The sequence below is a fragment of the Ricinus communis genome, chromosome 8, assembly GCF_019578655.1.
Source record: "Ricinus communis isolate WT05 ecotype wild-type chromosome 8, ASM1957865v1, whole genome shotgun sequence".
NCBI classification, from domain to species: domain Eukaryota; kingdom Viridiplantae; phylum Streptophyta; class Magnoliopsida; order Malpighiales; family Euphorbiaceae; genus Ricinus; species Ricinus communis.
The window spans coordinates 17282770-17304995 of NC_063263.1; the positions used below are offsets into that span (position 1 = coordinate 17282770).

Sequence of the window (22226 nt, forward strand, 5' to 3'; positions counted from 1 at the left end):
TAAAATTCCACTATAGGAGATAGTAATACCTCTTCAAGAGAGGATAAACTAAAGACTACAATAAAACAACCAAACTAGTCCATAAAATAGTAAAATCTTAAGATCAAAAGAGAAAAAAAAAAAATCAAAATTAGACTCTTTTATTACCTAAAAGAAGGAACAAATCAAGAAAAAAAAGAAAGAAATGCGGCGAGGTTGACATTTACATCTAATCGATTGATATGGGAAGATAAGAGCATTTTTACTTGTACAGAATTTTTTTTCACTTTTATTTTCTAGTTTTTAAGGAAAATGAAAACTTTTGATTTTTATAGAAAATATGTAAAATTTATAAAATATGTTTACTTTATAAGAAAAAATATTTTATTTTCTATTTAGGTAACACTTTAAGTATAAATGGTAGACTTGGAATAAATGAAGTGAAAACTCCTTATTTTCATTTGAAAACAAGTGACTTTTTATATAAGAAAAAATATTAAAAAAAACATGTTAAACTTATTTTAAAAAATTTTCTAAAGTTTAATTATAATTATGAAAATATAAAAAACTGTTTTATTTTCATTTTTTTTTTAAATAGTACAAGCAAACACAAAATTCTATTTTCTAGTCTGATTTTATTTAAAAATATTTTTAGAAACCTGGCGTACATTACCCTAAATATGCCAATTGCACTTCAATATAAGTTACAATAACATGCGTTATATGTTACATGAAATCCATTAAGTATCACTTTTTTTTTTTTTGTGAGATATTACAGTCTTAAGAATTTTATTTCTCCATATTTATAAGTTTTAAACTTCTTTATTTGCAAAGCTTTTAATTAGTTTTTTTTTTTATGATAATTTTTATATTAATTTCTTTTTTTTTGAATTTTATAATTACAGTTTTGGTGTCTAAATTTATCAAAAATGAAAATTGAGTGGTTAAACTTTTAATTTATAAACTCTAATTTATTATTGCACAGTAAGAATTTAATGGCTTAGTAAAAAATGTTATTATTTGGTGTCATATAAGATCAATGTCTTAAAAATTTAATCTTTAATAAAAGGTAAGATTGATATTTTTTTTTTCTATAAAAACTTGTATAACGGTAGAATAAAACATAAGTGTTACTGAATTTTTTACTTATATTACTTGTAATCGGTAATTAAAGAGCAATTTATATTCTATTAGTAAGTTTCTTATCCAACAGTTGCAATTGAATTTAACAAATCTAATGACTCAAAATATCTATAACATGGTGTCATGTGACACCGAATCAATTGTCAATAAAAAAGATATTTCTTATAATGGAAAATTTTATCAATTTATTATTTTTCTACAACACATCACTGCTGTGTATTTTATATTTTTTTATTTCAATTAAAATAAAAATTTCATATCAGTAATTGTAATGGATGACTTGTTTAAAAATTATAATGTTATATAAATTTGTTTTAATTTTTTTTACAACAAAAATACGATTGTATTAACTCGAATAAAAAATTGTTTTGGCTAAGTTATGAGCGAAAATACTACTAAGACTTAGAGTATAAGAGAGAGCAACTTTGTATAAATGATTTCACTACCTCAAATATATCCGAAAAGATGAAACAAATTGATGTAACTTTTAAAGTGTCTCCTTTGAAAATTATTTTCATCCATTGATATTTGGATATGCAATCTCGAAGAGCCAAGCATTCTAGTATGAAAGGATAATGTACATTTTGGAGAAGGAGTTGATTAACTGATTATTATCATTTCTTTCAATAAACCCAATACTTCCCCTTTTGAGTTGTTTTCTACTTGCTGCATCAAAGTTTACCTTTATCATCCTTATTTGTTGACTGAATAGACCATCTTGGATTAAAAGTATTCAAGGCTAAATAAATTGAATTGAATTCCATTAGCTCTTTATTTGTTGTGTCTATGATTTCTGATTTTTCTAAAAAATGCCTTTGTTTCTTGCTTTTCATATATTCCATAATGTGAAACTTGGCATTTTGGTTGCCGACTCCCCATTCGCCTGTTTCTGGATGTCTGAGTTCAATTTATCTCAAACTGAAGTAATTAAATCCAGATGAATGACTGAAGATATGATATCTAATAGATATAATAATTTTTAGTTAGAAATAGTCTTTTTAATTCAATAACATTATTGTCTAATCATTTGATATTAAATATTGAAATTTTTGTCAAAGAACTATTTGAATCAGTCTTGAAAAATTGCATAAATAAGTATTTTATTAAATTTCTAGTACAATCAACCCTCTTATAATAATATACTTGGTGGACTAAGAATATTAAATAGAATTATTAATTTTGGTTATAAAATTGTATAATATTTAATGTAGCGAAAGTAAATTATAGCTGTTTTTATCCCCATACAGGGGATAAAGAGTTGCTTCTTCAAGGAGTCATGACAAATAGATGCTACACCTTACATTTCAAATGATTCAGTGGGACATAGATTCAATGGTAAAAAGACAAATTGGAATGTCTAATATGCACGAATGATGATCTTGGTTTGTTTTATTGCATCTGTTTCACTATTTGTTTTCTCTTTATCTTGTTCCACAATGATTCGACTACATTTTGTGTAAGATGGGGTTCTTTGGCCTAGAAGCTGCAAGATTTTATCTCATTTTCTCCTAAATAATTACACTTAGCTGTCTTGGTTTCTGACATGTTAAGAAATCCTCAGAAAGGACCAAAGTTTGTTCCAAGAATCATGGAATACTTGTACTTTACTATGTACGTTACCTGGTCTAAAGTTGAGATGGGTTATAATATAAGCAATTAACTAGATTAGTGCTTCATTGGTATCAAAATTTTAAACTGAGATCAGAACCTTTTCAAGCAAGCAGCATCAATATATAATAATTTGCTTCACTTTTGGAGCATGAGAAAACTGAAAGTTTTACTAATGGTAGATGCTGGAATGTTTCAAGCTTGAACTTTAGTAGTAACAAGCAATAACAATATTGATGACTATACGTTAAGAGCAAAATGAAAAATAGCCACCACGGCTAGTTCAAGGTTGTGTAGTTAGAATTTGTTCTTGAATGCACAGCCTGAGCTGTGGGGTGTGCTGGCCTGCCCTGAGACTCCCTTACAACTGAAAAAGAAGAGTAAAATGGAGAATTATACATTGTAAAAAGTAGAAATAGTAATTTTATTTCTGGTGACATCGATTAGATAAGAGTTCACATCACAGAAATGGCAAGGAGGTCATTCTCATGATAGATAGAACTAACAAAACAAAAACAAAAAAAGACAGATGCAAGTAGCTAGCAGTTGCATATGGGACAGAAGGAGTAATCATCAATTATATATCTCGCCACCATTGAAACAAACGGTTTGATGTACCCTTGTCGATTACAAAGAAATAGACGCATTGATCTATCTGCCCCTCTAAAAATAGGCTACAGCTGTGACTTGGAATTTTATCACCACATCCAATTCTACATTTCTTAATCTTCACTTTACAATGGCTAATTTTTATGGGATAGTACTAGTAAGGAATTGCTAATTGTAATGCTTCTGATTGCAATTCGTAGAGGCATCTGTAGACCAAACAAAGATGCCACATAGTTGCTTCCGACTCTCAATTTATAATATATCCTGACAGTTTATTCATTGTACTATTAGTCTGTCTAGCACTGAAGTTGCATGTTGTTTAATTAGTTCTATTGGAGCTTTCATGACTAAAACATGTAAAGAAAGGAGGAAACAGGGGATATTGAACTTCCGTATTATGAGGCAGGTACTAGAATAATTAGCAATAACTTATTTAACTGTATTCATAATAGAATTATACATTATCTCACAGGCTAAACATTCAGAAAGTAATACATTAATGGCGTATTGCTAATAGAGCCTGTGATTGCTTCTCATAGCGAAAACCATTAGCCTTGGAGTCATCTGCAGACCAAACAAAGATGCCATGTAATTGGTTCTGACTCTTAAGCCTATTGCAGGCAGTAAAGAACCCATCATTTGGTGCTAATCCACCACTTCCATCACTGATAAAGCTCACTAACACCTTACCTCCATTATAATTGGAGCTTTGGGTCGTGAAATAGCTCATGAACTGAGACACTGTTGTTCCTTGATCATATGCATAGAATTGAAAGTTCACATAATCTATCTGATTTCCATATTTCTTCCACAATGCCTGATAATGGCTCTGAACTTGGTCATCATCGAATGGAGCAATAGAAGCAAAAGAGATGACACCATTGTTCTTCAGGTTCGTTATAAGCTTTCCTATGCATTCAGCAAAGGTATCAGGATCAGCCTGAAAGTGCTCATAATCAATATCAATACCATCTAAATTATACTGTTTGATGATTTTTGTAAGCGAAGAAACAGCCTTTGAAACCCAAGAATCGACTGATGAAGGCTTGAAGTAAGCATAGCCACCCTGTACACTATCTCCCCCAAGACTTAAAGCCACTTTGACATTAGAATATTGGTTCTTGATAGAAGAAACTTGAGAAGGGCTGAGATTATCAGAGTCCCAAAAGACGTTGAATTGTCCATTGGTGGGAGATGGAGAACTTGAAGTGTCATAGTCTATAGCAAAGGAGAGAATGAAGTGAAAATCGACATTCGGGTTGATAGGAACATCGGTGAATTTGACATTGTTGAATTCTGCTCCTATGTATTCTCTGAAAAGGTCCGAGTTTGCAGGAGCTGCTTGGGTTGAGGTGTGGGAGGGAAAAATAGCTTGAAGAATGAGAAGGGTGATCAAAAGCTTGGAGAGTTCCATTTTCTTCGAATTGCAGGATTTGTGTAGCTTACTGTGAATGAAATCAACATCCTATGAACTCATTATATAGTGTGCTTAGTAGGTGGTGCTATTGCTGTGGAATTGTAATTAAGACTCTTACTTTGTATGATTAGACAATAAATTATGAGCCCGTGATATTTCAGACAGGCATTGCAAAGTGAAGTTGCCGTTCTTAACAGGAACATTAAAGTTGGATGCAAGTGCATGTCTAAATTTGTTTCTATTATGTTCTTTTTAGCTTAATCACCTTGCATTTGATTAGTATTTCAGATTAAACAATGGAGAAATTCCTGGGATTGGATTTGGATGTTAATTTGGAGTTAGTTCACTGCCCAATGGTCACGGCACGTGAATGAATTTAATATACCTATTGGACTTTTAAAAGGTACTTAGCTAATTAATTAATTGTCAATGGAAAACCATATCATCCATTGACTATTTATTTTGTTGACTGTCTTCGTTCTTTATGGTGAATGAGAAATTGGGGCACTTGTGGTCTGAACAATTCTTTATGACAAGCGCTATGAAGATTAAGAAAACGGTTGATGTGTGAATCTAGACCATCTCTTTTCAGCTTTTCATGAAGTCTTTTGTTTTCTCACATGATCGTGAGGAAAGTACAGGCAGCAGATTGTTGAACATCAGATAATTGGTCGGAACTTTAGTCAAACCAGAGATCAAGAGAGAGGATACTGACAAAATACAGGACAATGTCAAGCCCTGGATACTAATATGTTGTTCAGTATTTTTATCAGCTTATTCAAAAAAAGGTAACGAGTTGAGGCACAAGAGAAGAACAGATTTTTATTTCATTTCCACAAGCATGCCAATTAAAACAACTTCAGATTTTTCCACATACAATTAAACACACAATCAATTAGTTGCAAGTTGCCAATAAATCTTGAGATTGCTTCTCATATCGAAAACCATTAGCCTTTGAGTTATCCGCACACCACACAAAGATACCATGTAGCTGCTTATGCCTCTTAAGCTCACTGCAAGCAGTAAAGAAACCATTTTCTGGTGACAATCCACCACTTCCTTCAGTAAGGAAGCTAGTCAAGACCTTGCCACCATAATAATTAGAGCTTTGAATCTTGAAATAATTCAAGAACTGAGACACTGTTGTATCTTCAGCATAAGCATAAAACTGGAAGTTTACATAGTCAATAAGATGCCCATAACTCTTCCATAACGCTAAGTAATTCCTTTGGACTTCATCGTTATCGTATGGAGCAATAGAAGCAAAAGAAATGACCTTATTTTTCTTCAAGGTTTGTATAAGCAACCCAATACAAGCAGCGAATGTATCAGGATCAGATTGGAAGTGTTCATAATCAATGTCAATACCATCTAAGTTATACTTCTTGATGATGTGGGTGAGAGAAGAAACAGCATTAGCATGCCAAGAATGTATAGAAGAGGGTTTGAAGAAAGCAAAAGCATTACCAACAGTATCTCCTCCAAGACTTAAAGCTACTTTGACATTTGAGTGATTTCTTTTAATGGAAGAAACATCAGATGGGCTGAGATTGCTGGAATCCCAAAACACATTGAACTTTCCATTTGTAGGGGAAGGAGAAGTAAGTGAATCATAGTCTATGGCAAAAGAAAGAATGAAGTGAAATTCAAGATTTGGATGAACAGGAACATCTGTGAACTTCACATTCCTAAAGTTTGCTCCTATATATTCTCTGAAGACCTTTAATTTTGATGGTGGAGCTGCTTGGACTGATATTTGTGCAGTGAATAAGAGAGAAAGAACTAGAAGAATGAAGACAGAATCAAGAAAATTCCTGAGGAGTTGCATATTTCTTTTGCAAATGGGAAGTAAAAGTTGTTGCTAAATAATGTATTAATTCTTGGCCTGGAGGCAGCCCTTATCTTTCTTCTTTATATTTTTTTATAGAATTTCGAGGAGCTCACTAATCAAAGTAGCTCATTTCAATGGACGAAGAATCATATGAAAGTTTTGATGAAAGACTAGTCTTCCTTCTTATTGGTATGCCCACTGCAGCCACTAAATTAAAGACCCACCACTTAACCTGAACTGAGGATGTAATGGTGACATGCTTTCAATTTGGTAAGCCATGACCTCATACTTCATTCTGGTACATATTTGATGTCATGATAAGAATATCTAATGACCCGGATTGATAATCTCTATCACAGACGAGATTAGAGTATAAATAGAACTTTTAAGAACATATAATCGCCAGTGTATAATATTTTATGAATTATTTATTTATAAAAGGCCATTTTCCTTATTTTTCCCAATGAATTAATAAAATTGGATTCATTTCTTAACCTTTCCATACCGATTAACATTATATCTTAATCATATAAAATTAAATAAGTCCGGTTAAAGTCAAGAAAGGTAATCCTCTTATCAAATGTTCTTGAATGAAAAGAAATTTATTTGAAACCAAAAGCTTAAATTATTTACTAATATTATCCTTTTGGACTGTGGATATAATAAAATTGATTAACAAAAAATTTCTTATTTTAATTGTAAAATGGGGTCTAACAGGTTATTAGCTAGAAAGTTCCAAAGGAAGAACAAGTCTAAGTGCAGGGACTTCAACAAGGGTGTTTCCACTATTAAAAAAAAAAAAAAAAAAAAAAAAAAAAAGAAGAAGAAGAAGAAGAAAGAAAGAAAGAAAATGAAAAGATAAAAATGGTGCCATATTATTAAACTTTCTTTTTCTGTTGGCCCAATTTGAAAAGTTTTCTTGTTTTGAAGCCCACTTTTAAAGGCCATCAATTTGTTTGATCCTTAGGTTTTAAATATGAGCCCAATTTAGCCTATTTTAGGAGAATTCCAGTTTCATTGTTAGAACAAAGCCAAATTTGTCGACCCCAATTTGGATTTAGAGCTTCCTCACCCAAGAACAAGCAGGTGAATTTTGCACTTTACAAGCAAAAAGGAATCTTAATAAATGGAAGCATGCAATGCAAACAGAAAAACAAGAAAAAGAATGCAAATGAGTAAAGAATTAGGGAGTGGGACAACTTAAGGAAAGATATAGAGATGGACCTGCATTCATTTCTCTCATTAATCATTCATCCTAAATTCCTTTTCATATTTATAATTGTTTTACAAAGACAGCTAATTGACCTTTTTTGAATGTTAGTTTATGCACACAAATATACTCATTCGACAAAAAGAAAACCATATTAATTCCATACATAGAATATATATTAATTCTTAAATTGAATCACCAACATAGATATTATGGCTGAATTTTTGTATTAAAACATGTGCTAGCAGGGGAATTGGGAAAACTATACTGGTGCTGCAGGAAGAGTGCCTACCTAAACCAAATCATGTGCTAATTAGCCATAAAATGATGTACTTTAATAATTAATCAATATACACTGTGAATGGCAGACAGGTCCAAAATCTAAACTTACCAACCTTTCAACCACCAGAGAAGAAGAGGGACTTTTCAGGAACAACCACAGACACTAAGGACATAAACCCAGATTAGTGAAAATAGCTAAGCAAATAGATAGTTTGCAGAAATATAACAATTCAAGGATTACCTGAAATTGAATTTTATAATTTTTTAAATAATTATCCAATTAGAATGCTAGGAAACTAGTAATGAAATATATATTTTTATAACAATGTACTGAAGAAATAGAGTCATTTGATGAATCTTAGGGATTAACATAATTAATTGTATAAAAAAAGAGGGTCCAATTATAGTGATTTTAGGAGAAGATTTTTAGAGGAATTTCTGTAATTTGATTATTCCAATTAGATAACATATACACACAGATAAAATGGAGAAGGTGTTGTGCTCCTATTTAACAGGGGAAAGAAAAGGAAGAGTTGATTTTGCTAGGTGGTTTTCAACAACCACAATTAGGTAAAATGTAAATATCAACTGAAGACAAATTGGCAGTGCATTTACTCTCACTTTCTTAGTACTAATTAAAGGTCCTCTATAACAATATTCTGAACAATCAAGCACCAAAATTAAGTGGTAAGTAAACATTAGTAGGAATTAATTGTTCTCATACTCTTTTAATTCCATAATTTCACTTTCTTTCTCTATAACTTTAGGGTTTGGCCGTGTTGCTTTTTGAGTGTCTGTACATACTTGCCTCCTTACTAGCCTGTGATGTTAAGTTTCAAATTCAAGCTAAGAGTTGTGCTATCTAGATTATCTATACTGTACATATCTGTCTCATTTAGGTACAAAAAAAACAAAGAAAAAAAGAAATTAAATAAGGCCATCACAATCATGCACCAAATTTACCAGCAATCTCTACCATGAAAGTTAGGATTGCCTTGCATTGATTGTGATTCATCCTACAGGACAATGACACCTTGAAGTACAAATTACATGGAAATAGATTTGCCTTATAGTGATTGAGATTAATCTGATTTTTTTTATGATAAACTTGTAAGAAAGTAATCTTGGCATTGTGATAAAAAAGAAAAATGATTTTGTAGGATACCTATAAGAGTATTGCATGTATAGTTCATATTCTTTTTTATATATATATATATATTTAGAATTAATTTAGAGTGTGACGGACAGAATTTTTAAGATAGTAAAATATTATTTTAAGAGTTTTAATGCAGTTATATACCGTAACATTCAAAGTCGAAACTTTAGTTAAATTAGAAGAGACTTTCACAGTTTCATTTTCACGATTTTGGTCGTAATTCATAGAATCAAACAAACACAAAGCAACATTATTCCAAAACATGGAGCATGTAAACTGAGTAACATGGGCAAATATGATTGCCTGTTATGCTGTCAAAGTATAAAAGCTTAAGTGAGATGGTTGCTCTGAAAATCATATGGGACCATTTATTTTTTACTCTTTATTTTCCCTTCCAAGTAATATCAAAGAATACGTCGTTGCTGCATCAGCTTCTCCTACAGTAAAAGATATGCCTAACCCACCTCCCCGTTCCTTTCCTCCTTTTCTTTTTGTGGTCTCGTTTCTTCTTTATTTGCTTCATCACTTGAAATTTAAGACTGAACTCTGCTACAAACACAACATGTATGGCCTTCTGTCATGAGCCTTATTAGTTTTCATGGCCCCTTTTCTGGCCTTTGATACCAATTTTTTTATTTTCTTTTAATATTAAATACTCAATTTTAATTTCATATGGAGCTACTTAAAAATATTTTTGATTAATTTTAAATAAAATACCAGCCAAAATAAGAATATGCCTTTTAGAATTCATTGCCGAATCTATGGAGCATGTTTCTTCCGTAGCGAAGACAAAAAGGATGTCCTTACCAATGGAGGCTAAAGAGAATCACTGTAGCAACACAATGTACGCTCATTATTTACATTTGCTATTATACATTTAAGTCCTCACACTTAATTACATTGCTAGTTTCCGCTTAACATATATACTTTAAAGGTAAGATTGAACTCAACTGTTTATTTATTCAGCTTCATAACTGTTAGAAACTAGAATCAGAAAGGGGTCCGACTTAAAATGCAACCCACCAATTTTAGCTTTCTTGTGGCTAGCAGTGTTTGGGTACATTCACAATTAGTACACAGCAAACAAACTTTGATAAAGAGACATGTTGTGAAGAATTATAACAGTATAGATTATATATATATATATTCTTCGCAGTGGAAAGAATCAGAACCTGTTTCCATGTGAATGTCACTGAAAAGAATTACCGAGTATATATAAAAGCAGTAAAGTAAATGGTACGCAGCAGCATATAGATATAGAAGAGTATGTCCAAAGGAACAGTTTCTTCTGTTACTCTGACTGATTAACAGAAGGTTTAAAATCCTCAGATTCAGCTTTGACAGTTCCTTTCATTTTTCTAATGGCCATGTGGGTTCATGGATACTGTGCTGTGGGGGCTCAAAGAGGGTTAACTGCAATTATTGCTCATATCCTCTTAATTAAGACTTAATCGATTTCAGGTTATTTGGGAAATTAATTGAATTTAAGAAAATTAGTTCAATTAAGTATATAATTACTATGATACTATATTTATTAAATAAACATATCTTTCACAAGGTGATTAGTTAATAACTAAGTGAAGCACTGCCATTTTCCATTAGAGAAAATTACCCATTGCCAGAGTAGAGAAAAGGGAAAATCAGTAGAAGCTTGTTCGTGTAACAAGCTTTGAACCTAGTAGATATGGATAAATAAAAGAAAAAGATAGAAGTAATAGAAGGTTTTTCTGAAATAAAAAGGAAACCATTTGCATGTGCCTTCAAACATCACCCTTTATCACATGGGTCATTCAACTTTGCCACCACACACATTACCCCACTTTTGTCTTCCTTTTCTTCATTGTGATTTTTTTCCTTTTATCCCATTCTTTTGATTTTTAATTTTTAAGAATCCTTAGATACCCACTTCATATATAATAAATTCTCATATATATATATATATATATATTTATTTTTTTTAACTCTTTTTTCTCCATAACTCTCATCCTAATTCATGTATTTATTAATCACCTAATGCAATATACATATTTAATTATTTAGAAAAACGATACCAACTCGAGAAATAAAGGATCAAACATATAATAAAAATATATTCTAATTTGAACAGGTTAAATTTTAAATTTTTTTTCCCTAATTTAAAAAGTTTTGAAGGAAAAAGAATTATAGTCATTATTTTTTCTATTTTATAGCAATTCATTGCCAATGACATTATAAAAAAGTAATAAAAGAAATCACTTTTGAGAAAAATATAGTGGGATAAAACCTAAGCAAAATAATAATAATAATAATAATAATGATAACACCTGAGCTTCAAAATGTATAGAAAAATACAATACAATACAATCAAATCTCATTAGCCAAAAGATATAAAAACCTAACATAATATGAAGAAAAGAAAGTTATGAAGTCAGTCTTCATGAGCAATTATATCGGAATTCCTGATGGAGCAGCTGAGGAAGAACCAAAATGTCTTCCACCACAATGTTTCTATCCTAATCAGAAATATAGGAGCACTCCAAATATCTCTGCTTGGATTATTATAGCTCTTGTCCATAACAAGACCTACAAAACTCAAATATTGAATATGCAAGAGAGTTAAAAATTCAAAATTAATGGACCCAATATTTGCCAGCCATTAGCTTTCATATCCATGAAATAATAATATAGTAAATCAGTCTCTGAATTTAAATAAAAGTTCAAAATTCAAATTTCTCCCCTTTTCATATAAATAATAATTTACAAAGAAAAGAAATGCTTCATTACTGTGGGATAGAGGATCAGAGGCTCCAGCAATGGGCCATATTTTATTCTCCAAGCTGACAATTTTAGCATGATTGTGCAGGGTCTCATCAGAATTCGTCTAACAAATTCTTGCCCCATTTTGAAAGAAAAAATTGAATCAAAATTTAAGGATAAACTTGTTTTTAATTTATTGGAGTTCAATAAGTCATCAACTATATAACAGAATATATTCATCCTTTTATACTTATTCTAAAAATAATTATAGTATACTTCGTAGTGTAAACTTAAAAGAAATTAATATTATACTTGGTTAAAATCTATAAAAAAATTATTTCATTTGAAAAAAACACATAAAAAAAATAATAAAATAAGAATGACAAAGTTCAAATAGATATTTTAAAATTTTTGAATTTAGTAAATGGAATTTATTTGGAAATTCTATCTATTTTATTAGATCTTAGTTTAGCTATGTCCAATTTCACATAAATTTAATTATATAAAATTTTAGATTAATTTTCACTCTATCTAAAGCATATAAATTTCAGATTGATAAATAATTTTTTTAAATTTTATGGATTTTAACCAAATACGGTTTAAAAAAATCGGCATGATAAACATTAAAATGAATTTTTGATTGCTTACCAAGAGTCCATTTAATATTTTTGTGGGTTATTGAATTTTTTAAAATTTAAAATTTTATTTTTTATTTTTACTATTTCTACTTTAAGAATTTTTTTTTGAAGAACATGATTTACTTTACTTCTTTTCTGAAAATTAGATTTTAAGGAATAATTTAAAAAATAAAGAGGAAAAAAAAAACAATGCCAAAGTGGCTCTAAGAGAAGTTACTACAGATTTTCTTCATAAAAACTAAATTTCATGGAAATTCTAGCTGAATTGCTGATGTTTTCCACTAATCATTCATTCAAGGATACTTTGAAATAGAAAGAAAGATCAATGATTTTTAAAACTTTACTTTCTTCTTTTAATTATTAAACCTTACTTTTTAAACATCTAAGAATTTTGAGACATGTATAATAATGATTTTACCCTATTTACCTTTCAACATTTATCTTATAATTCTTTATTTTCTTCCTACTTGTTTATTTCTCTTTAGTCTTTATTTTATTTTATTTGGTTTTATTGTAACTCATGTTGCTTTTACTTTATTTTATAACAATATAAATTGAGTGATATCATAAATTACTTGAGATTTATTTAAAAAATAGTCAAAATATATTTGATATTAATTAAATAGTCAAAATTTAATAATTGAGTACATTGACGAGCTAAATTTAATTTTCATACTTTTTAACTCTAGAAATTTATTAATTTTATTTGAGTTTGATCGAATATTTTTTAGTATATTTTTTAAAATCTCAAAAGACTTTATTTGAAAACTCGATTTAATAGAATTGAGCTTAAGTATTCTTAATACCTCTTCAATTTAACTCAAAACTTAAAAATAAAACTAAGGGACTTTTACAGGATTACAAGAGAGCCTTTTTATTTTTATATTCTTTTTTCTTTACAATTATTTTTACAAATTTTTCAAAAAAACATTATTCATAGGATTTCTTTTTAAAACTACATTATAGTATGATTTTGATACTTTATTAGTATTCTTTTAGTATTGTTGGTTACCGTTAAATATATTCTTAAAATTTATTTTAATTATATTTTTATATATTTTAAAAATGTATTTATTATATTATAATATATTTTTCAAAACACACATCTTCATGTCATCAAAACACACTAGTTATTATAAAAAATATGTAATATCATTCAATTCATAAATATCAAATATAAAGATATAAAATAAAAACGATAAATCTATCTATTTAGGTGATTTCATAGTAATACAAATTAAAATCGCATCATATTAGTATTTTACAGATATACTTTTAGTATTTTTTTACGAAATTTTAAAAGATGAATTTACAATAATACAAGTTAAAATAAATAAATTTTCAGTATTTTTTAGGTATATTTTTAGTATTTTTATAATTAAGTAAAGCTTAATTCTAATACTATTCCAACCCCACTCTGTTTAAATCCCAAAAGTTGTAAGCCCTAAATTGGCATATATTCATCCATACAAGTGTATGTATGATATTATTTGAAGCAATAAAATCCATTTAAAAATTAAGACCTGACTCAATCTCTTAAAAAGGTGACCATTAGTAAGGTCATGTTCATAATAACTTGGGAGAATTATTATTCATTTAAATTCAGGGCAGGATTGGCTTTGCTGACAGCTGGTACAAAAATCATGGCTAATTGGAAAAAAGAAATGCTTTGGCAGGAATTTATACATATCATATAAAAACTACCAAAATGATCCAATTAAAAATTAAATAATTTAAGATGAATACTTTAATAATTAAAATTAATTTAGTTACAAACATATGCTCATATATGCCATTTTTTAAAAGTTTAATTTAATAATAATCTGACAATTTCACTTATTTATTTATTTATTTTTGTTTTCCAAATGTTACCAATTCAAATGACAAAACGTTCTAAAGTCAAAATACTAGTTGTTAGCCAAATTCAAATATTATCCCTCTCCTCCTTTGAAGGACAAAACAAATTTGTCCTTATTAATCTTATTATAAAGCCAATTTTGAAACTTCCATTCTTTCTCTTTCAAAAAGAAAAACTTAATAAAATTCAAATGGTACCACTTGCTGTTTTTTCTTAAGAAAATCTAAATATTATTACTGACCAATGATAAATATTTCTATATTATAATTAATCTCAAATTAAATTACAGTTTATTTATTTCTTTTACAAAACCATTTCAGACTAAAAACAGAAACAATATTTTTTGTTATATGGTAGGGCAACCTTTTTTCACGGTCATCATAAATATAATAAATCCAATTATTATATAATAAAATATAGTTAAATATTTATAAATAAAAATACTAATCAATCCGGAGCGGATATCGGATCGAAAAGAAAGCTCCATTTCACATTGGCATATCACAGCAACCCAAGTTGAAGATGAAACGAGAGAAGACAGGACAATCTCGTGATATCAAGTAAAAGTGAAGAGGCAGTTTTTGGTTCTCTCCAAACAGATTTTTAGAATTCAAAAACATTTCACAACAGAAAAAGAAAAGAAATGATTAATTATTATCATAACGGTCGGATACGTGATCTAACTAACAGCGTTAGTATTTTTTATAAAGAAAAGAGTTACAGTGAAATAACAAAAATGCCGTCCGTCCTCAGAACCACTCTTCAAGTATTATTTATTAAGAAATAGTGACGGCATTAACATTAACATTAACATTAACGCTCTTGGTTTGTATTTCTATTTCTATTTCTATCCTTAGCTTTGGCTCTCTTTTATCTCTCTTTTAAACTTACACTTCACTCTCTCTCTCTCTCTCTCTCTCTCTCCATTTTTATAATAAAATCTAAATCCTCACATAACAAAAATAAAAATAAAAATTCACGATTTGTAACTCTCCCTCTCTCCATTGTTGCAGAGCATCAATCTCTTCCTCCTGAATTTAATTATTTCTTTATTTTTTTCCAATTCCGGAAGGCCGGCATTTTGAAATTTTAATCGCTTTGAAAGTAAGTCCTTTTTTTTTCTTTTTTGTAAATCTTCAAAAATTATCTGTTTCGGATTTCATTTGCAATTGAGCTTAATTCTTTTGGATCCGTCTTTGATTCATCAACGTATTGTTTATATGAATTTCCAAAAAAAGAAATATTTTTGTGTGTGTGTGTGTGTGTGTGTATATATATATCTCTATTGTAGGAATTAATGTGTAAGTTAAGGTTTTCGCATTGTACTTTGATCACATTTAAACTGTATATGGATTGTGAGCGCTGAGTTGATTCAGTGAGTTTTAAGTAATTTAGTTCAGTTTCATATATGTTTTTCTTTTGTTATTTGAAGATTTAAGTCAAATGGATAATTAGTGCTATGAATTGTATATTGTAGTGAAAAGATACAGTCTATACTTTGTAATGTTAAAAGTAGGAATTTTTGTGTGTGTGTGGAAAATTATTATATTTGTTTATAGTTGACTGAAATGAGTTATATTAACAATGAATCTCAGGTCTTGAGGTTGGAGTAGTAATTGAAGATGGATTCATCATCACAGAGAAGAGGAGCGGCATTGGTTTCACTTTCACCATCGCAAACACCACGTTCAAGTGATAAAGCAGCTAGAGATCATATGCGATCTGGGGATTTTAATTCTTCAAATAGTAAACATGACAAAGAAAAAGGTGTTAATGTTCAAGTCATTGTGCGTTGCAGGTCTGATCATAATTAAGTTAAAATCTACTTGTGCATTATGTCACTTTTGATAGCAAGTGTGATTTAATTTTGAGGTATCTGTCTTTTGCAGGCCACTGAGCGATGATGAGTTGAGAGTACATACTCCAGTGGTGATTTCTTGTAATGAAGGTAGACGGGAAGTTTCTGCTATTCAAAATATTGCTAACAAGCAGATTGATAGAACCTTTCTATTTGACAAGGTAGGTTGGTTTGTCCTAACCTCTGTTCTAATTCGATTGTAGATATGTTAATGCTCATACAAGGGATAATTCTTTTTTCAGGTTTTTGGTCCAACATCCCAACAAAAGGATTTGTATGACCTGGCAGTGTCTCCAATTGTCTACGAAGTTTTAGAGGGTTATAATTGCACCATCTTTGCCTATGGTCAGACAGGGACAGGAAAAACCTACACAATGGAAGGAGGAGGCAGAAGAAAGGTTTGCTATTGCTACGCATGTAGATTACATGCACATTTTTTGTCTTCTTTTTTCTGGTTATTTCAAATTTGTAATATTTTCTTTCTTTGGTAGAATGGAGAATTTCCAAGCGATGCTGGTGTCATCCCAAGAGCAGTTAAACAAATCTTTGACATACTAGAAGCTCAGAATGCCGAGTATAGCATGAAAGTTACGTTTTTAGAGTTGTATAATGAGGAAATAACAGATCTTTTGGCCCTAGAAGAAACTCCGAAATTTGTAGATGACAAATCTAAGAAACCTATAGCTCTTATGGAAGATGGTAAAGGGGGTGTTTTCGTTAGAGGGTTGGAAGAAGAGATAGTATGCACTGCAAATGAGATTTATAAAATCTTGGAGAAGGGTTCTGCAAAAAGGCGCACTGCGGAGACTTTACTTAACAAGCAAAGTAGTCGTTCTCACTCAATATTTTCTATTACAATTCACATTAAAGAATGTACCCCAGAGGGGGAAGAAATGATCAAGTGTGGAAAGCTGAACCTTGTTGACCTTGCTGGTTCGGAGAATATTTCACGTTCTGGTGCACGAGAGGTATGGCTAATCAGCATTTTTTCTGCCCACTATTAATGTAGCAACATAGAGCCCGCATGCATACCTTACCTTGAGTTTTGTGCATCAATCAAACTAAGTTTTCTAGCTTCTGCAATTTCTGAAAAGTTTTGGTTTTTGATATTTTTGTCACTATGCCTTAATGCGAATACGTAAGAAACTCTTGCAACTTGAATTTGATCCTGAAGATAATGGCTCTTGCAGGGCAGAGCAAGGGAAGCGGGAGAGATTAATAAGAGCTTGCTTACACTTGGTCGTGTGATAAATGCACTTGTTGAACATTCTGGTCATGTTCCATACAGGTATTACATGTAAAAAGTATGACTTATTCATTTGCATTTTTCTTTTTTCCTCCTGATATTTAGAAACTGCAGATGTTATTTGATGGTAATATTGGCAATGCATTTTCAGGGATAGCAAATTAACAAGGTTACTTAGGGATTCACTGGGAGGGAAAACAAAGACCTGCATAATTGCCACTATATCACCCTCTATTCATTGCCTAGAAGAAACACTTAGCACTCTAGATTATGCACATCGTGCCAAGAATATCAAGAACAAACCAGAGGTGAATAGCTACTACTTCTGTTCCTTGCTTATTAATGAGTCCATGCACACTTGTTTTTGGAATTATCTTCTTTTATAACTTGCTTCAATAATTTATGATGGTTTTTTTTTTCAGATTAATCAGAAGATGATGAAATCTGCAATGATCAAGGATTTGTACTCTGAAATTGACAGGCTGAAGCAAGGTAGTTCACTACTTCCTATAAAAATCTAAAAAGAATGCAGCTTAAATATTTGCAGACAATTGAAATGAAAATGAAACTTATATGATGTTTTGATATATGTTATGTTCTATTAGAGGTATATGCTGCAAGAGAGAAAAATGGAATTTATATACCACGTGATCGTTATCTCCAAGATGAGGCAGAAAAGAAGGTTCACTTCATACCATATAGTTGGATGATGCACTCCTCTCTTGGCGGAGTTTTATTTTGAAATCAAAGTATTGCTGATCTTTTTTTGGTCTGACTGGTCACAGGCAATGGCTGAAAAAATAGAGCGCATGGAACTTGACTCAGAATCCAAGGACAAGGTATGTTCCGCCAAGGTCGCATTACTTTGCAGTTCTACCCAGGTTGGATGTGTGAAACCTAGACTAATTATTTTGTCATCACTTGTGATCAGCAATTGATGGAGCTACAAGACCTCTACAATTCCCAGCTACTTTTGACGGCAGAATTAAGTGAGAAACTTGAAAAAACTGAGGTAACTATACCTAGGTTTTCAGCATACAGACCTTCCTCCTCTGTTCCTCTACAAAATCTGAAGCTGCTTTGTTCCTTGTTAATCCAGAAAAAGCTCGAGGAAACTGAAAATTCGTTGTTTGATCTCGAAGAAAAGCACAGACAAGCAAATGCAACGATAAAGGAGAAGGAGTTCTTGATATCTAATCTTCTCAAATCAGGTGAGCTTAGACATCTTGTACTTGAGCTTGCAATTCCTTTTTTCTTTGCGTACATTCTGTTTGTCCTTTCAGTGTTAGTTTGTCTTATTTATAAGAGTATTTTAAAAGATACTTGGCTGTCATTGATGGAAATACAGTTCCAATTTCCACTCTCTGTCCTGTTTCAGTTTTTTGAAGTGCTACATGGTTCAAGGCTTCAGTTGTCTTATTTATTAACTAGCTTAGTTATGACCTTTATTAATTGATCTTTCAGAGAAGGCTCTTGTTGAACGTGCATTTGAGCTTCGAGCAGAACTGGAAAATGCTGCATCAGATATTTCAAGTTTATTTGCCAAAATTGGTTTGTATTACTTTGAAGTTGACTTTGTTTTTGGGTATTATCTTATTGGATCAACTGGTCATTAATAGCTCATTATGGTGGGCTTTCAGAGAGGAAAGACAAAATTGAAGATGGAAACAGAGTACTTATCCAGAACTTCCAGTCCCATTTAACCCAGCAGCTTGAGATCTTGCACAAGACTGTGGCAACTTCTGTGACTCAGCAGGAGCAGCAGCTGAAAGACATGGAAGAAGACATGCAGTCTTTTGTATCAACAAAGGCTGAGGTAATTTACATAATATGTTAACTTGTATCTTCATAGTAATTATCAATATAACTTCATAGTAATTATCAATCTTACAAGTTTAATGTTGGTACGCATAAAGGCTACAGAAGAACTTAGAGGAAGGGTAGGAAAGCTGAAAACCATGTATGGATCCGGTATCCAAGCTTTGGATGCAATGGCTAAGGAGCTTGAGGGAAATTCTCGGTCAACTTTTAACAATCTAAATTTCGAAGTTTCTAAACATTCACATGCTCTTGAGGGTGTAAGTTCCTAACGGCTATTTTTGTTGAACTTCTTTGTCACTTTCTCTGTCTTAATTCCCTGACATGAGTTTGTACATCATTCAGCTATTCCAAGGAATTGCTTCAGAAGCTGATGCATTATTGAATGATCTCCAAGGTAGTCTCCATATGCAAGAGGAGAAGCTAACTGCATACGCAAGACAGCAGCGCGAGGTATGTGATTGGATGTTAGGTATTTAGTAGCCTTCTCTTAAGAGATGTTTGGATTTTGTCACTTCCATTTAAACGATTACTCCTGATATTGGATATAGGCACATTCAAGAGCAGTGGAAAGTGCACGGTCAGTTTCTAAAATAACTGTCAACTTCTTCAAGACTCTAGACATGCATGCCTCCAAGCTGACCCAAATTGTGGAAGAAGCACAGACAGTCAATGATCAGAAATTGTCTGAACTGGAAAAGAAGTTCGAGGTAGTCACCTAGGTTTTCTAGAAATTGATGAATAATATAAGGCCATTTTGTTTTGCTTGTTATAACGTGGCATTTATTTGTACTATAGGAGTGTGCTGCTAATGAGGAAAGGCAATTGTTGGCCAAAGTGGCAGAGTTGCTTGCAAGTTCAAATGCAAGAAAGAAAAAACTGGTACGAGTTACTTCTTTTTTTTTATTGCAGTAGGCCTATAAGGGAGATTTTGAGATTGTACCAGTAAGTTTTGTGCGGTAATTTGATGCTTTTTTGTTAGGTCCAATTGGCAGTACAAGATCTTCGGGAGAGCGCAAACAGCAGAACCAGTAAAATACAGCAAGAAATGTCAACCATGCAGGATTCCTCTTCTTCTATTAAGGCTGAATGGACAGTCCACATGGAAAAAACAGAAATCAACTATCTGGAGGACACTAATGCAGTGGAGTATCGAAAGAAAGATATGGAGGATGTCCTCCATAATTGGTATGGGCCACTGATTTACTCTGCTTTCTGGTCCTAGTGTAGTATTGAACGATTGTCTAGTTTTTCTTTCATCTGAACTAATTCCAATCAAATCTATCCAGTTTGAACAAGGCGAAAATGGGGGCACAACAGTGGAAAAATGCTCAAGAATCCTTGCTCAACCTAGAAAAAAGCAACGTTGATTCTGTGAATTCCATTGTTAGGTATGCCACTTACCTGAGATCATCCTTTTCGCTTCTAACTTTCAAAATCACTAATGCAATTTCTTACTTAAATTAGTGGAGGCATGGAAGCCAATCATGTCCTACGCACACAGTTTTCTTCTGCTGTATCAGCTGCAATTGAAGATGTAGATGCTGCAAATAATAATTTGCTCTCATGCATTGATCGTGAGTATCTATTTCTTGGATAAGGATCCTAATCTGTCTTATTTTGAGCACTGATTAACAGTTTACTTTCAGATTCATTACAACTTGACCATGATGCTTGTGGAAATCTCGATTCAATGATTGTTCCTTGTTGTGAAGATTTGAGGGAATTAAAGGCCGGTCACTATCACAAGATTGTAGAAATTACAGATGATGCTGGAAAATGTCTTCAGGATGAATATGTGGTAAGCATTAAGTGGTTTCATCACATAAATACAGGCTCTACCTGATGAAAGTGGTTTCATCAGGGCTGTAGCTCTTACGTTTATGGTCTATAGCATGTGGAGTTTTGCCGACACATTCAGTACCAGAAGGAAACAATATTTTGATAAAACATGTTGGTCTATAGACCATGAATTAGAGTTGCTTCTGCATTTGTCTACAGTGAGCTAACCTTTTTAATGGTTCTGACTGACAACAGGTAGATGAACCATCTTGTTCTACACCAAGAAAGAGGTCATTCAATCTACCAAGTATCGCATCAATCGAGGAACTCAGAACTCCTGCTTTTGAAGAATTGTTAAAATCATTCTGGGATACAAAATTTGGCAAGCAAGCAAATGGAGATATAAAACAACATATTGCCGCAGTATATGAGGCTGCCCAGTCCTTGAGAGACTCCAGAGTTCCTCTCACTGCCATAAACTAAAATTAGAAAAGAAGGGAACAAGGGGGATAGAATATAGCGGTAAGAAAGGGGTTGTGTACAGAATATATTGATTGGTTTTGAGTATGAACGAACTACTTCTCTTATTCATTAATTGTTTGCTTGAAGAAAGTTCATTGTGGATGCGGAAATATAAATATATTAGATTCTTATTATTTTTGTTCATTGAAACTCTGCTTACGACAACAATATTATTCATAAGAGGGTTTTGTTTGGAAAAATGGGACAGACAGCTACACGAATTTACGAAATATGGTTGAATTGTTGGGATATATGCGCCCTGATTGAAAACAATAATATATGATGTTGCTTTCATCAAGTACAAATTAATGTTTTCATCTCCTGTTGATCTGAATGTTGGGGCTGTTTATAAGCTTTTTCTGTTTTGTTACATGTCCAAGTTACTGAAAGCATAAAATTGTCGTTCAGAGAAGGCCATATCTTTCAGGGATACCGGGTCCGAGGTTCAGCATATGTCTCATGCAGAATTATTTATGTAATTTCCAGCATCCTTAGATTCGGCAAAAGGGCATATATATACAAAAAGGGGTACC

At 31.6% G+C, this 22226-nt stretch overlaps 3 protein-coding genes across 3 annotated transcripts; 1 reads left to right on the plus strand and 2 right to left on the minus strand.

Annotated features, from left to right (window-relative positions):
- Nucleotides 1–3749: 3749 nt before the first annotated feature.
- LOC8278035 (chitinase 2) lies at nucleotides 3750–4897 on the minus strand. The gene has a single exon (XM_002532765.3). The coding sequence runs from the start codon at nucleotides 4751–4753 to the stop codon at nucleotides 3836–3838; it is 918 nt and encodes a 305-aa protein (XP_002532811.1). The 5' UTR covers nucleotides 4754–4897; the 3' UTR covers nucleotides 3750–3835.
- Nucleotides 4898–5552: 655 nt separating this feature from the next.
- Nucleotides 5553–6748, minus strand: LOC8278036 (chitinase 2). Its single transcript, XM_002532766.4, has one exon. It carries the CDS (start codon nucleotides 6582–6584, stop codon nucleotides 5652–5654), a length of 933 nt encoding a protein of 310 aa, XP_002532812.2. The 5' UTR covers nucleotides 6585–6748; the 3' UTR covers nucleotides 5553–5651.
- An 8594-nt stretch (nucleotides 6749–15342) lies between these two features.
- LOC8278037 (kinesin-like protein KIN-5D) lies at nucleotides 15343–21837 on the plus strand. The gene is made up of 23 exons (XM_002532767.4): nucleotides 15343–15571; nucleotides 16063–16265; nucleotides 16357–16486; nucleotides 16568–16723; nucleotides 16817–17293; nucleotides 17516–17613; nucleotides 17723–17879; nucleotides 17994–18063; nucleotides 18177–18253; nucleotides 18357–18410; nucleotides 18503–18583; nucleotides 18671–18782; nucleotides 19036–19122; nucleotides 19212–19387; nucleotides 19488–19649; nucleotides 19735–19842; nucleotides 19941–20099; nucleotides 20188–20271; nucleotides 20372–20577; nucleotides 20679–20780; nucleotides 20857–20966; nucleotides 21039–21190; nucleotides 21427–21837. The coding sequence occupies exons 2-23, from the start codon at nucleotides 16090–16092 to the stop codon at nucleotides 21652–21654; spliced, it is 3162 nt and encodes a 1053-aa protein (XP_002532813.1). The 5' UTR covers nucleotides 15343–15571; nucleotides 16063–16089; the 3' UTR covers nucleotides 21655–21837.
- Nucleotides 21838–22226: the final 389 nt, after the last annotated feature.

Excerpts from the sequence above, each read along its gene's own strand:
- LOC8278036 (XM_002532766.4), bottom strand. The coding sequence starts at position 6,584 with ATGCAACTCCTCAGGAATTTTCTTGATTCTGTCTTCATTCTTCTAGTT.
- LOC8278035 (XM_002532765.3), bottom strand. The coding sequence starts at position 4,753 with ATGGAACTCTCCAAGCTTTTGATCACCCTTCTCATTCTTCAAGCTATT.
- LOC8278037 (XM_002532767.4), top strand. The coding sequence starts at position 16,090 with ATGGATTCATCATCACAGAGAAGAGGAGCGGCATTGGTTTCACTTTCA. Across the intron at positions 16,724-16,816 it reads AAGGAGGAGGCAGAAGAAAG|AATGGAGAATTTCCAAGCGA; the intron begins GTTTGCTATTGC and ends TTTCTTTGGTAG. Across the intron at positions 19,123-19,211 it reads AAGTTTATTTGCCAAAATTG|AGAGGAAAGACAAAATTGAA; the intron begins GTTTGTATTACT and ends GTGGGCTTTCAG.